This window comes from Cucurbita moschata, unplaced genomic scaffold (assembly GCF_002738365.1).
Source record: "Cucurbita moschata cultivar Rifu unplaced genomic scaffold, Cmos_1.0 Cmo_Scf00004, whole genome shotgun sequence".
NCBI classification, from domain to species: Eukaryota; Viridiplantae; Streptophyta; class Magnoliopsida; order Cucurbitales; family Cucurbitaceae; genus Cucurbita; species Cucurbita moschata.
This window is the reverse complement of record NW_019268520.1, coordinates 5,148,594-5,161,696: the sequence shown is the minus strand read 5'-3', so window position 1 is coordinate 5,161,696 and position 13,103 is coordinate 5,148,594. Positions and strand designations below refer to the sequence as shown.

The window sequence follows — 13,103 nt, the reverse complement described above, 5'->3', positions numbered from 1 at the left end:
AGCAAATTAAAAAAAAAAAAAAAAAATCAAGCAAATTGAGTTTCTTCAAAACCATGCATTATTTGGTGAGCAGAAGGAAGAAGCGGAATTTCACCCAATTCTTCAATAAACCCTTCGAACCCAACGACGTCGTTCCACAACCCAACGACGTCGCTCAACGCCTCTTCTTCTTCTTCTTCTTCCTCCTCCTCCTCCTCCTCCTCTTCCCGATCTTCCGTCTTCACTCTCCGACACTCCCCGCCGCCCATCTCCGACTTCCGATGATCAAACGCCGTCGCAATATCCGCCACTGCTACCGGAGGAATTTGAGGCGGAACAATCTTCTCCTCCGCCGTCGCCGGCTTTCCAGTCAGTCTCTGAACGAGCTCGCGGAAATTAGCGACGTCGGTTTTAATAATCTCCGGTGCGAAGATGTGAATGATACGAATCTTCGGTTTGGGCTTCGAAATGGCGTGTGAAGCTGCGTGCACCGCCATCGCCGCCGGGCGCGCTGAGTTCTGCAACAGAGCCCGTTTCTTCATAATCGCCTCCATTTACAGAGAAAAATCGAAGCTGTAATAATGAATTTTGTTTTTTGTTGGGAGAGAATCTGATCTGACAAAAGGTTGAGAGAGAATGCGTTCGGTTGAACAGAAATCAAGAGAGAGAGAACCGGAATTTATAGAGAGAGAAAACAGTGAAAAAGGGAGACAAGGGGTAGAAATGGTATTTCGCAATCAATTTCTGAAATTTTTTCAAAATATGTTAAAAACATTTATAAAAATTTAAAACACTCATTAAATAAATAACCAAAATTTAAGGACTTATTTGATATAAACATAAAAGTTCGAGGACTAAACAAAAAAATAATCTTATGTTCGTGTACTCTAATAAATTTATAAATTGAAAAAAATAAGATATACTAAAATAATATTTAAATTAGAAATCTTTTAAAATTGAAATAATTATTTTGTAGATATAATTTTTTTGCACGCATTTGTCTTTGTGTATTATCGACGTCATTATAATATCAATACTTTTGTTGATATTAACAGTTGAAATAAAAATTAAAAAACTATATAATATAATGGCAAATTGAGTAAACGTGATATTATACACTTATAGAAAGTCGTCTATGGCAAGAGGCACTTTTTTTTTTAGTCAAGGGACAAATTAAATAAAATATTAATAAATCGTTATTAATATGTCAGTACCATTAAATCCTAGTTGAATTCGAAAAAAAATCTTAATCGTCCCTTTTATTAATACATCTGGCTAATATTGATGACAATATCTGTAAGCAAATTAATTTTTTTTTCTATAACAATATAAAATTTCGCTTTATAAAAGAGAAATAAAAATTTAATATTATATTTTTAATTTAAGCTCGTACTTTTAAAATAATATCTATCAAAGTCCCTATATTTAATCTTTTATATTTTTCAAAAGTGAATTATTTATTTATTATTTTTATTTTTCTATATCACAATATTAAACGTAATAAAATTCTTGAAATCAAAAGGTTTGTGCAAAAATTTATAACCAGTTACTTTTTAAAATTATACAAGGACCTAAATGAAAATTTAAAGAATAAAGGGGCTAAAATGGTAAATTAGCCAATTTTAATTATTATTTTTAAACAATAAAGGTTAGTGATATTCCACTTCTGTATATGTTATTGTTTAGTAGGGTAGTTATTTTTTTTTCCTTTATTTTTAAAATTTCATTATTATTATTATTTAATTATTAGGAAAGAATCCGCGTAAAGAAGTTGGTAAAGGGGCGTTTAAGTAAATTTATATATATATATATATAAATGAACAAAAATAGAGAATGTGACTTGGCCTCCATAAACCAAATTAGAAACCGTATCTCTCTCTACAATATCCCAATAATATATTATTCAAATCTCCTCCCTTTTTTTATTCCTATTTTACCCTTTTTAATCCGATTTAATTACCATTTATATACCATTGATCTCAAAATAATAATATTATCGTTAAAATTATCTTATTCTTTATTTAAAATTATAGAAAACAAAAATTAAAACCTAAGCTTCAAATTAATTTATTTTTTAAATATAGAAACCATATTGATTATTTAACCATTTTCCATTTTAAAGTTTATATATAAATGAATTTAGAGAGAGATTCTATATTATAATTAAATCACTAAAATAAAATATATTTTAGAGAGAGAGAAGAGAATAATTAAAAAAGAAGAAGAGAATAATAAAAAAAGAAAAACAAAAACAATTAGAGAAATTATTTATTTAAATTTTTTTTAAAAAATCAATTTTACAACTGTACTTTGAGAGCCGGCTACGGGCAGAGAAGTTGAAGGAGAGGGGAGGGTCCTCCGTGTGAGGAGGTTGAAACCGTCGGATCCGCACGTGAAAGTGACGGTGAGGATCAGAGATGACGTGGGTTCTGACACGTCATCAGAGAGAGAGAGCACACGAGTCTCGTGCGAATGTGGGCCGGGCCTGAGTCCGAATCGTAACGGCCATGACCGAAACGTGGGTGTCCCCTTGGCGGAAACCATGCCCAATGCCCTCTCCTGACGTGGCGCCCTACCTACTCTCTACTCTCTACTATCTACTCTTCTCTACTCTCGGTCTACGCGTCTGTGCTTCACGCGCTATTCCCTTATCTGCCTTGCTGGCTTTTCCCCCACTTGCCTTTTTTTTTCTTTCCTTTCTCCACCAATGAGTCAACTACACGATGACAAAGAATAATCAATTATAATAAATTTATTATAATTATAATTATTATATAATTCACAAATCCGAGTAAAAATGAGTGAATAAAAAGAAATAAAAAAAAAAAGAAAAAGTCTCGTATCGATGAAGATGTATTCCTTACTTATAAATTCATGATAATTTCTTTTATTTGTCAATATAAGACAAACACGTGGGGACTTCTCTCCCAATAATTCTCAACAAATTCAATGAAATTCAACATGAAACAAAGAGGCGCCCTTAACCGAGAACAAATGGTCGTTTTTATATTCAAAACAATTCCCGTTTTTTCTTGTCTTTCCCACATGCTCCTCCACTTTCTTATATTGTCTCAACATATACTCATAAATTGATTCCAGCGAGGAATCGTCATCCTAATATCCAATAAAATAACTAAATAATTTTGTGGAAATGACAATTGAAGACGGAGAAGACTTCACCGTACCCACTCCGTAGATACCTCTACGTATTTCAACCAATACCCAAAATCAATCGATTGCCGACTCAAAATTCCGTGGAAGGGTTATCCAAATTAAATCACACATTAGCTAGTTTGGTTGACCAAGGTTTTAATTAATATTTGTAATATAATATGGTAAACATATGATTAAGGGTTAACACAAGTTGATATAAAAAGAAGACTTTGACATTTGAAGTCAAATATCTTTATGATTAAACCACCCCCAACACTAACAAAATTAAATTCATTAATTAATGAAAAAATGGTTTCTATTGGTCAATTGAAAACCTAAGATAAAATTATTGAACTAATCAATTCATTAATTTCATTAATTTAATCCCATCCCCTGTCGACCAAATAAAAGTTATATATAAATTTGATACAAAATATGAAACGTAAATTTGTCGGAAGACATATTAAAAACCCATGTGGGCTCAATTTAAGGAGGTCGGCCCAAACACTGTTTTAAGGCTTCTGGGCCTGCAATGCTTTGGGCCCACATAATTCACAAAATTTTAAATAAAAATAAGAAGAAAAAGAACTGCAAAAATAGATATTGTTTTTTCAATATTATGATCCGTCACATCTCAAAATAGATATAATTTTGTCAAATTTATGCATAATTTGTGGATGGAAAAAAATATATTATTTTCAAATTAATGCAATCATGAAAAGAGTAATGAATGCTAAGAAGACAAAAGGACTGGTTGGTCGGAAGTATTGGAAGTCATTTTCTAAAGCATTTGTGGTTTTCTTTATTCCCTTTGTGTATATGATCCTCTTTTGTCCAAGTCTTTTTTTTTTTCATCTTTATGCTGTTACGTTATATTTGTCGGTGGCGTGCTTTAGCTGCTGAACTATGTTCGCCTTGCGACGTGCTTTAGCTGCTGAACTATGTTCGCCTTGCGACGTGCTTTAGCTGCTGAACTATGTTCGCCTTGCGACGTGCTTTAGCTGCTGAACTATGTTCGCCTTGCGACGTGCTTTAGCTGCTGAACTATGTTCGCCTTGCGACGTGCTTTAGCTGCTGAACTATGTTCGCCTTGCGACGTGCTTTAGCTGCTGAACTATGTTCGCCTTGCGACGTGCTTTAGCTGCTGAACTATGTTCGCCTTGCGACGTGCTTTAGCTGCTGAACTATGTTCGCCTTGCGACGTGCTTTAGCTACTGAACTATGTTCGCCTTGCGACGTGCTTTAGCTGCTGAACTATGTTCGCCTTGTGACGTGCTTTAGCTACTGAACTATGTTCGCCTTGTGACGTGCTTTAGCTGCTGAACTATGTTCGCCTTGTGACGTGCTTTAGCTGCTGAACTATGTTCGCCTTGCGACGTGCTTTAGCTGCTGAACTATGTTCGCCTTGCGACGTGCTTTAGCTGCTGAACTATGTTCGCCTTGCGACGTGCTTTAGCTGCTGAACTATGTTCGCCTTGCGACGTGCTTTAGCTGCTGAACTATGTTCGCCTTGCGACGTGCTTTAGCTGCTGAACTATGTTCGCCTTGCGACGTGCTTTAGCTGCTGAACTATGTTCGCCTTGCGACGTGCTTTAGCTACTGAACTATGTTCGCCTTGTGACGTGCTTTAGCTACTGAACTATGTTCGCCTTGTGACGTGCTTTAGCTACTGAACTATGTTCGCCTTGTGACGTGCTTTAGCTACTGAACTATGTTCGCATAGATGATAAGACAGATGTATAGTCTTACAAAACACAACCACATGCATTAATATGTTAAAGGAAGGTTCATCGTTGAGCATTGGCATACCTAGTAGTTTATTGTAATCTAGAACCGAACAGACAGTACAAAGCAAACCAACCAAGATAGCTCGACTGACCTAATGCAGACAGGGTTGGCAGTTTGGCAGCGGTAAACTTAATTACGCATAACAGAAGCTAACATCCATAACGAAGTACAAAACGAACAGATTTTTCTCAAGTGAGCAGAACCAGGACGGAGAAAAGGTCTTCTTCTTCTTCCACGAACAATTTAAAACTTGTTATTGTACCAGAAAACGCCTTTAGTCTTCTCACCTTCATCAGGCTCCACGTAAATGCATTCCTTTGCCTCTCTCCACATTGCCTTCACGAATGGAGTCCCATCAAAGTGATAGTACTCACCCAAGATTGGCTTGATTGCCTTGGTTGCTTCCATGGCATGGTAATGTGGCATTGTGGACACCAAATGATGGGCCACATGAGTGTCGGTTATGTTATGGAACACCTTGTTCAAGATGCCATAGTCCCTGTCCACTGTTGCCAAAGCGCCTCTAAGCCAGTCCCATTCTGATGAATCGTAGTGGGGCAATGCGGGGTGAGTGTGCTGAAGGTATGTGATTAGGACAAGGAAGCCGTTCACAATTAGCAGTGGCACTCCGTAAACACAGACCACCCACGCAAGGCCTTTAGCCAGAACAAGGCGGTAGAGACCGTAGGAGACGGCAAGCAGCCCAGCATCCGAAATGAATATCTGCAACCTCTCACGGTCGGTGTAGATTGGGCCGTATGGGTCGTAGTGGCAGGCAAAACGGTCGTAGGGTCGGCCAGAGACGTTGAAGGCCAAGTACAGAGGCCAGCCTAGGACCAGTGTGATGGTGAGGGTGAGGACTCGGCCGAGTGGGTTGTTGAGGTATGGGGAGTACCATTTGAGAGCGGATTTCTTTTTAGGGACAAAGACTTCATCTCGCTCAAGAGAACCGGTGTTGGAATGGTGTCTGCGGTGGCTGTACTTCCAAGAGAAGTAGGGGACCATGAGAAAAGAGTGGAGGATGAGGCCAACGGTGTCATCGAGCCATTGGTAATCACTGAAGGCGTGGTGGCCACACTCGTGGGCAAGGACCCATACGCCAGTAAGGACGCAGCCTTGGGCGGCCCAGTACAAAGCCCAGGCTGGATAAAATAAGAGGTTAGGGAGGTTTTGGAAATAGGTGGTTGCAATGTAATAGAAGATGGACGCCAGGGTAAGGTCATAAACGACATAGGAGAATGAGCGGAGGACAGAACGATGAAAGCAATGTGGGGGAATGGCTTTTTTGAGCTCACCAAGAGTGAATGGGGGTTTCGTAGATGGGACTCGCTTCAAGTGGTCGGAATCTGACTTCTTGATGGAGGAAGGAGAGGACATTCGACCTCCAGCACCCATTTTTCAAGGATATCGTCCTGAAACAAGAAAAACAAGATGAGGGGATTGAAAAAATAGTCTCATTAAACAGTTTCTGTTCCATAAATACACGAGTCAAAGCACCAGGCTGTGGCACATATATTGCTAAACAGATTCATAAATACACAAATTCAATGCTAACCTAATAATTCAACGTACGCCTATCAGAAAATTGGGGGGGGAAACTTAAGGCAAGAGCTCAAGTGGTAAGTTCATGAAGAACGCCTGGAAGAGCGCTAACAAGCTGTCACCATCACATTTACGTAGGAGGAATGGCTGTATATTGTTGAATATACAAACTAAATGACTACCAAACATTTAAAATGAAAAGAAGAAAAGCAACTTATCATCAAACTAAATTAAATTGATGTTGAGGTTTAAAAAGACCAATTCCAGCTCTCTGATGCCGTAAGCGGAGGGATTATTCAATTTCCGGTCATGGAGTTTCGAAGGGAACCCAATGCACGTTGATTTCGATATTTTTAGACACCCATTTTTTTTTTCAAAGAAGTACAAAAAGTGAGAAACGTTTCAAACTGAAATGAAAAAGGTAAAGAAAAAGAGGGTGGGGGATAATTGTCTTCTTCGAAATATACTTATCAAGAGCTCTGGATTTATTAGCCATCTAGGAAATATCAGGACTGATGGGGACTTATATAATTAAATAAACATTCACTAAAAATGCGTTTGTTTAATCGTTTTTTTTTATGTTTACTTCAAAATTTATTAATCAAAACAAATTAAGTTCACCTAATCACATTATAAAACTACATATAAAAAAGAATTCGTCAGAAAAGACGGTCAGATTGTTACTCAACACACTGTAGGACAGTAGCTATTTTTCCCGTTCTTAGAACACAGAAAACAATAGTGAATGATACAGAAGCAAAAACCAAAACGGCGCCTACCCTAATTGACTCGAGAACAAAGATTGGGAAACCACAAATACACCTTTGTCACATGGACCAAGCTTCGTAGAGGCATTAGAATCATAAATGAAAATAAATAAATAAATAAAATATATATTTCTACAGGCACGGTTTCAAGGATATCTAATCGGGAAAGACATCCACACTTTCTTCTCTTTAAAAAAGCTCATCTGAAGTACAAAATGAGACGTCGCAGATCGACAAACCGATGAATAAATCTGTACAAAGAAGAAAAAACGAAACGAGTTTCCAGTTTTCCCAGAAATTGACAAATCTTCAACACCACAAACTTAAATACACAACAGATTAGCCATTGCAGACAAACGCCAAATCCAGATACCCCCGATCGAAACCATGCAAAGCTAAATACCAAAGGACCAACTCTCATCAGTCACAAATCTCAGCGTCCTTTTCATCCCTGAACACAAACTCTGCGAGAGACTAAAAAACTAACTATCTAAGCACAGCAGACACTATAATCTCTGTTCAGTGTAAAATCAAAACCATACGACACCTCAATGAACAATAATCTAAATCCTAGCCCAGATCTACGCCTTACAACGACATTAATGGAAAAACAATCCAAAAAAACTACAAAAACGTCACTCACATTGACAGAAAACAAAAGAAGAGAAAGAGCATGGAAAATCAAAGAAAAACTATGAAACAGAATGGCAAGGGGAACAATACCTGAAAGAGAGGAGGAAGAAGAAGAGGACCGAAGTTTCAGAGAGCCTCGCACTCTCCGCTCTCACAATCTCTCTCTCTCTCTCTGGAGAACTTGGGGGCCGCCTTCAAATAGCCGGCAGGGAGCCTTATTTCTTTTATAATCTCTCTGAATTCCTTGGAGGCACTTCCGGGGAAAATGAGCCACTGGTATTTAAGCAAAAAAATGGCACTATGTCTGTGGGCCCGGTCATTCCCAACTTGTGCTTACGTGTCGTCCTATCATTGGTTTCTTATCTTTCGTTGGCTATTTCGTCTCTGCCATTGCCTGTGAACGGAAATACCCAACGATCTCCACCGTCCAATTGGGAAGTGTCTTGCTTGTGACGGTTTGACGGTGAAGATTGTATCTGGGGGATCGAAAATATCTCACGGCTCGAATTTTACGCCACGTGAATTTTCTTTTCTTTTTTCTTTTTTTCTTTTTTTCGAATCTTTAAAAAGAATTTGAAATTTAGTTAAAAGAATTAAAATTAAAAAAAAAAATTAAATTAAATATCTCTCCACATTTGGGAGTAATAAATAACTTGACAAAATATTGCCTGAAATTCAATTAATTATCCCAACATTTTTTTTAATATTTCCGACACAAATTTGACATGAGACCTTGTATTTAATTAAATTTTAATACGTTAAATTAAATTAATTTGTTATTTAAAATTTAGGCAACCCGATTTCACTCAAATCCAAACTCATTTCCAAAACAAACATTATATGTCCACTTCAAATGAATTTGTCATCTCTATCAAGTAACTTTTTTTTTTTTAATTATTGTTATTATCTTGTTTTGTCCCAAACATATATTTTTCTTTTTTTAAATAAATATACAAAATTAACGAGGTATTAATTAATGAATAAATTAAACGGATTAAATAGGGAGGCATATATTAAATTAAGTGTAAACACACTTAATTACGGGGCACAAGGAATTGAACTTAACCAAAAACTCGAACCCAACCGGTTCGAGTTGGGTTATTCAGACCATGAACCAATAGGTGGAGCATTCCCTGATCCCAATTGCCACACCTCTCAAATCCACCTGGCCATGCGCGCTACACGTGGCGTCTTGATTGTGACACGTGCCGCGAAGCATAGCGCTCCCCAACTCTATTTAAGAGTAGCAGTTATCCCCGTTTCTCGGAACGGCGTTATTTTGTACGGAAAATATTGGAGGTCAAAAAAACGTCAATAATAATAAAGTAATGCAGTCGGGAAGAAGCGCGGCGGAGTCGGTGGAGGAATCGGCCGCCAACGTCGGCGCCGCTGCAAAAGCTGGCATGGAAAAGACCGAAGCCACAGCTCAATAAAAGGTTTACAAATGTCTATTTTTCTTGCTTTTTTTTTTTTTTTTGGAAATTATTTATTGCTTTTCCATTTTATTATAATTGGAGAAAAAATAGATTTGGTTGTTAGATAAAATGTTTATTTATTTTTTCATTTATTGAAGGTACCGCGTAGGGTAATAAATGATAGTAGCAATATATATTAGTAGCAATATATATATTTATAATTTTTTTGATATATAATTAAATCCATAACAAAACATACTTTTATATTAAGTTTAGAAGAAGATGGTTTTAAATGCAATTGACACGACACGACACGGCAACCTAATGGCGAAATGTGAAAGCATGCAAGGAAATCAGGTAAAGGGAGGAAAGGATGGGACCAACAAAACTTAGTCGACTTCTCTAAACCATAAAAACTGTCAATTTCCACTCGGTTGCATTGCCCTCTTGATACATAATTCAAGAACAGAGACACAACTCCATCTTTCTATTCTAATAATACAAGAAAAATGGATTTCTTCACGCACCAGATTTGCGCAGCTCGGCAGAACCATGCGCAAAGTGGCATCTCTCTCCAAATGTGCAAGACCCTTTCCCAAAATTGTCACAAAGTTTTGTCTTATAATTGCTACCTGCCGGAGCAGCCGGGCCGCCTGTTGTTCTGGTAGCTGCTTTTGAAGGGCCTGCCATCGAAACCGTCGCAATTAGCTCCCTCACCATTGCACTTGCTTCCTTAATCTGATCAAATGTCCCCTCAAGTTCAATGTTTCTGAGGTTGGGATCTGATTCATGATCCCTGATGGAAAGTTTGGCTCCTGTTTGACGACAAATCTGCTTGGAATTAACACCACCCTTCCCTATAATGGCTCCAGCAAGGGAAGCATCAACACTGATCTTTGCCGTGGCTGAGGCACCAAAGCTGGCTGCGGGGCCTGCTGGAGCTGCGTTCATCCTACTAGGTAAACGGCTTGGAAAGTATCCTGTGGCCCGAGGATCTTCGTGAGATGGAGCTGAAGGCCTTCCAAGTTCCCATTCTCCGTGAGCAAAATGACACTTGTCACCAAATTTGCAGCCTTCAGTAGAGTTATACTTGTTGCACATACGAGTTTTAGCATCCTGTGTGGTTGAGCCATTGGACATTGGATGGGGCGCTGCCATATTTCTAGGTGCTGAAGGAGCAGGTTCTAGGTTCATCATTTGCGCGACAGCGTTGTAACCGCCAGGAACATAATGCAGGAAATGGCATCCTTCACCAAATTGGCAGCCCGTAGTGCTGAAACCACAATGGAAAATATCAGAATGAAAGGCATTTACATTGAAAACATTGATCTTCTCCACATATATAAGATGTCAGAACTGATTTCATGCTTTGCAAATTGATAGCCTTTGACATCAATTCCACAAAATAATGCAAATGAGAAGTCTACAAAACACATTTCCAAGGTTTAGCTTCACATTCAAAATAAATCTACTCGATCAAAACAGGGCAGAAATTTCTTCAAGTCCATCCACATCAAATCAAAAACACTAAGAAAGAAACACAAATGATATGCAAACAGAGATTCTGAAATATCACAAGCTGGGTTTATCAAGAATAATTTAGATTAGAGAGAAGAATATTCATTCAATGTCTCGTACACGGTTTGAGAAACTGATTCCAATAAATTTGAGAGGATACACAAATATAGGTACAATTAAAAAGTGCCACTCTAGATGTTTTAGTAATTAACACCTCCCAAAGCACTAGCCATAACACTCTGCTGCCTTGATCCACTTGGCTACATCCGCCCCCCTACCCTATATATAAGTATATATTAGAAAAATAGAAGTATAAATTAAAAAGTAATAGATCCGAACATTTGCCCCGGATCAACTTCCAGATCATAATTGCTCTAGTGACCCCCTTTACCATTCTGTATAAATCGACTATTCTATCCTCTCCCCTCTCCTTATCGGTCGAGAGGCTTCGCTCATTCGCCCTCAATTCTCTTTTCTAGGTTCATTGATATTGAATGGATGCATTCAATCCTCAAAAAAGAGGATTTGATTGAGTATCGAGGAGGGGAATCTCATTGCTATTACTCAAACAAGCAAACAATTTAGTCTTCTCCATATTACTATATCTCTAGAGTCAATAATTTTATATGAGGAACTACTGAACTCAATCACTTGTTGCCGTTACTCTTCAGTTTTCTGTTGAGGTCTATCCTGTGGAAGTACTCAAATTGGATCAGTGATCGATTTCTAGGTTAACATAAAAATCACGACGTAAATCCTGCTAACCAAGTATTTGTGACGACATCATGACATAGACTTACCAAAAAGATGTACGAGAAAAATTGTACTAGTCCAGCATAAGCTGAAGAAACTATCATCATTTTCACAGTTTACGTACAAAATACCATCACAGAACCATACTCTAGAAAGTAGTTAAATCTTTATTGCTTAAATAGAAAATTTGTTAATAGTTAGACAGGACCATAGATTTAATCTGTATGCCATTTGCCTATTTCATGAGCAAGATTATTGAACTGGGTCTTGTAAAATGAAAATTACTTTCAAAAATTTATAAAGATTCAGAAAAGGATAAGATAAGTTTCCAAGTAATTATTTAGATGAGTGAAGATTTGAACCTGTAAAATTTGGTGCATGGCTTTGATTTGCTTGCTACACCAGTTGATAAGTACTCCATTTCTGTTACAAAAAATTTATTACGGTTTTCTCAGTCCCTTATCCTAGATTCTAATGTAATGACTCTAAAATGTCAAACAGTTAATGAACTCTTAACCAAGGATTAACTTCTTAAGATTTAATATGCTCATATAAGATTTTGATGTCTCTATATACACATAATCAGGTGACCTCAATCAGGTGGGGTGGCTTCCAAAGTTATACAATCTTCTTCAGTTGGGCAAACAAACAATTTATGCATTTAAAAGTTTGTCAATGTTAAAAAAAAAAAAACAAAAAACAAAAAAAGCGAAATTCAAATGTCCGCCAACGATTTCCTAGTACTCGACTTCGAACCTAAACTTGAACAGACTGCCACCTCCACGATACATAAATTTTCACGGAAACAACACAACGTAATACAGAATTTCAAAAAGTACTCGAAATGCGAAATAAACGAGCAAGGGAAGGAGGAACAAACCTTGCTTGGACTTTTTGAAGCCGCCATTGGCATTTAAACCAACTTCGGGCTTCTCTCTCTTGCGGTAATCCATTGCTAACAAAGCCTGATCGAGATCCACAACAAACCGAACGAACTCGAAAAGAAAAACCAAAGAATACAACTAAAACGATAAGATTAAAGACCTAAAGGCTACAAAAAAAGAGATACAAATCAAGGAAACGAAAAAAGTGGTCGTAAACCCTAACTCCAACTCTATACAGAGGGAAGGGTTTTGGAACATGGAGGGAGAGTTGGATCGTTTCGGTGGGAAAATATTAGGCAGCAAAATTGGAATTGAAATTAATGCCACGTAATTTATTATTTATCATTATTTTTTTTTTTTATTTAAACTGATTGCCACTGTGACAATTGCACTCTTGCGATAGCTGGACAGTGATGGTTCGATATCGGTTCTGATCTAACGGATTCGCACTTCGCGAACAATATCGACGTGTGCTCGACCCCTGAATCACGTTTGAGAGAAATGTTTTAGAAAACGTGAGCGAGAAAATACGTTGAAGACAATTTCAAATAAATAAATATTATAAGCTAAAAGCGAGTAGATACCAACGACGACTTTGATAGTATATAACCCGAGTAAAGAGAATTGACGACTAGTCACATCTCGTAGGATCGTTTTAGGGTATTTTAACT

General features: G+C 37.5%; 3 protein-coding genes across 3 annotated transcripts; all 3 read right to left on the bottom strand.

Moving 5' to 3' along the window:
• Positions 1-6: 6 nt before the first annotated feature.
• On the bottom strand, positions 7-612 carry LOC111442255 (VQ motif-containing protein 25-like). Its single transcript, XM_023079574.1, has one exon. The coding sequence runs from the start codon at positions 531-533 to the stop codon at positions 27-29; it is 507 nt and encodes a 168-aa protein (XP_022935342.1). The 5' UTR covers positions 534-612; the 3' UTR covers positions 7-26.
• Positions 613-4,872: 4,260 nt separating this feature from the next.
• Positions 4,873-8,114, bottom strand: LOC111441899 (delta(12)-fatty-acid desaturase FAD2-like). The gene is made up of 2 exons (XM_023079091.1): positions 7,953-8,114; positions 4,873-6,332 (listed from the first exon to the last, which is right to left on the bottom strand). Exon 2 carries the CDS (start codon positions 6,313-6,315, stop codon positions 5,164-5,166), a length of 1,152 nt encoding a protein of 383 aa, XP_022934859.1. The 5' UTR covers positions 6,316-6,332; positions 7,953-8,114; the 3' UTR covers positions 4,873-5,163.
• A 1,537-nt stretch (positions 8,115-9,651) lies between these two features.
• Positions 9,652-12,723, bottom strand: LOC111441341 (zinc finger CCCH domain-containing protein 14-like). The gene is made up of 3 exons (XM_023078288.1): positions 12,429-12,723; positions 11,911-11,971; positions 9,652-10,550 (listed from the first exon to the last, which is right to left on the bottom strand). The coding sequence occupies exons 1-3, from the start codon at positions 12,499-12,501 to the stop codon at positions 9,797-9,799; spliced, it is 888 nt and encodes a 295-aa protein (XP_022934056.1). The 5' UTR covers positions 12,502-12,723; the 3' UTR covers positions 9,652-9,796.
• Positions 12,724-13,103: the final 380 nt, after the last annotated feature.

What these genes read in the sequence shown, in the direction of transcription:
- LOC111441899 (XM_023079091.1), bottom strand. Translation starts at nt 6,315, where the DNA reads ATGGGTGCTGGAGGTCGAATGTCCTCTCCTTCCTCCATCAAGAAGTCA.
- LOC111442255 (XM_023079574.1), bottom strand. Translation starts at nt 533, where the DNA reads ATGGAGGCGATTATGAAGAAACGGGCTCTGTTGCAGAACTCAGCGCGC.
- LOC111441341 (XM_023078288.1), bottom strand. Translation starts at nt 12,501, where the DNA reads ATGGATTACCGCAAGAGAGAGAAGCCCGAAGTTGGTTTAAATGCCAAT. An exon ending in CTTCAAAAAGTCCAAGCAAG is followed by an intron (nt 11,972 to 12,428) that starts GTTTGTTCCTCC and finishes TTTTTGTAACAG; the next exon opens with AAATGGAGTACTTATCAACT. An exon ending in CCATGCACCAAATTTTACAG is followed by an intron (nt 10,551 to 11,910) that starts GTTCAAATCTTC and finishes TTGTGGTTTCAG; the next exon opens with CACTACGGGCTGCCAATTTG.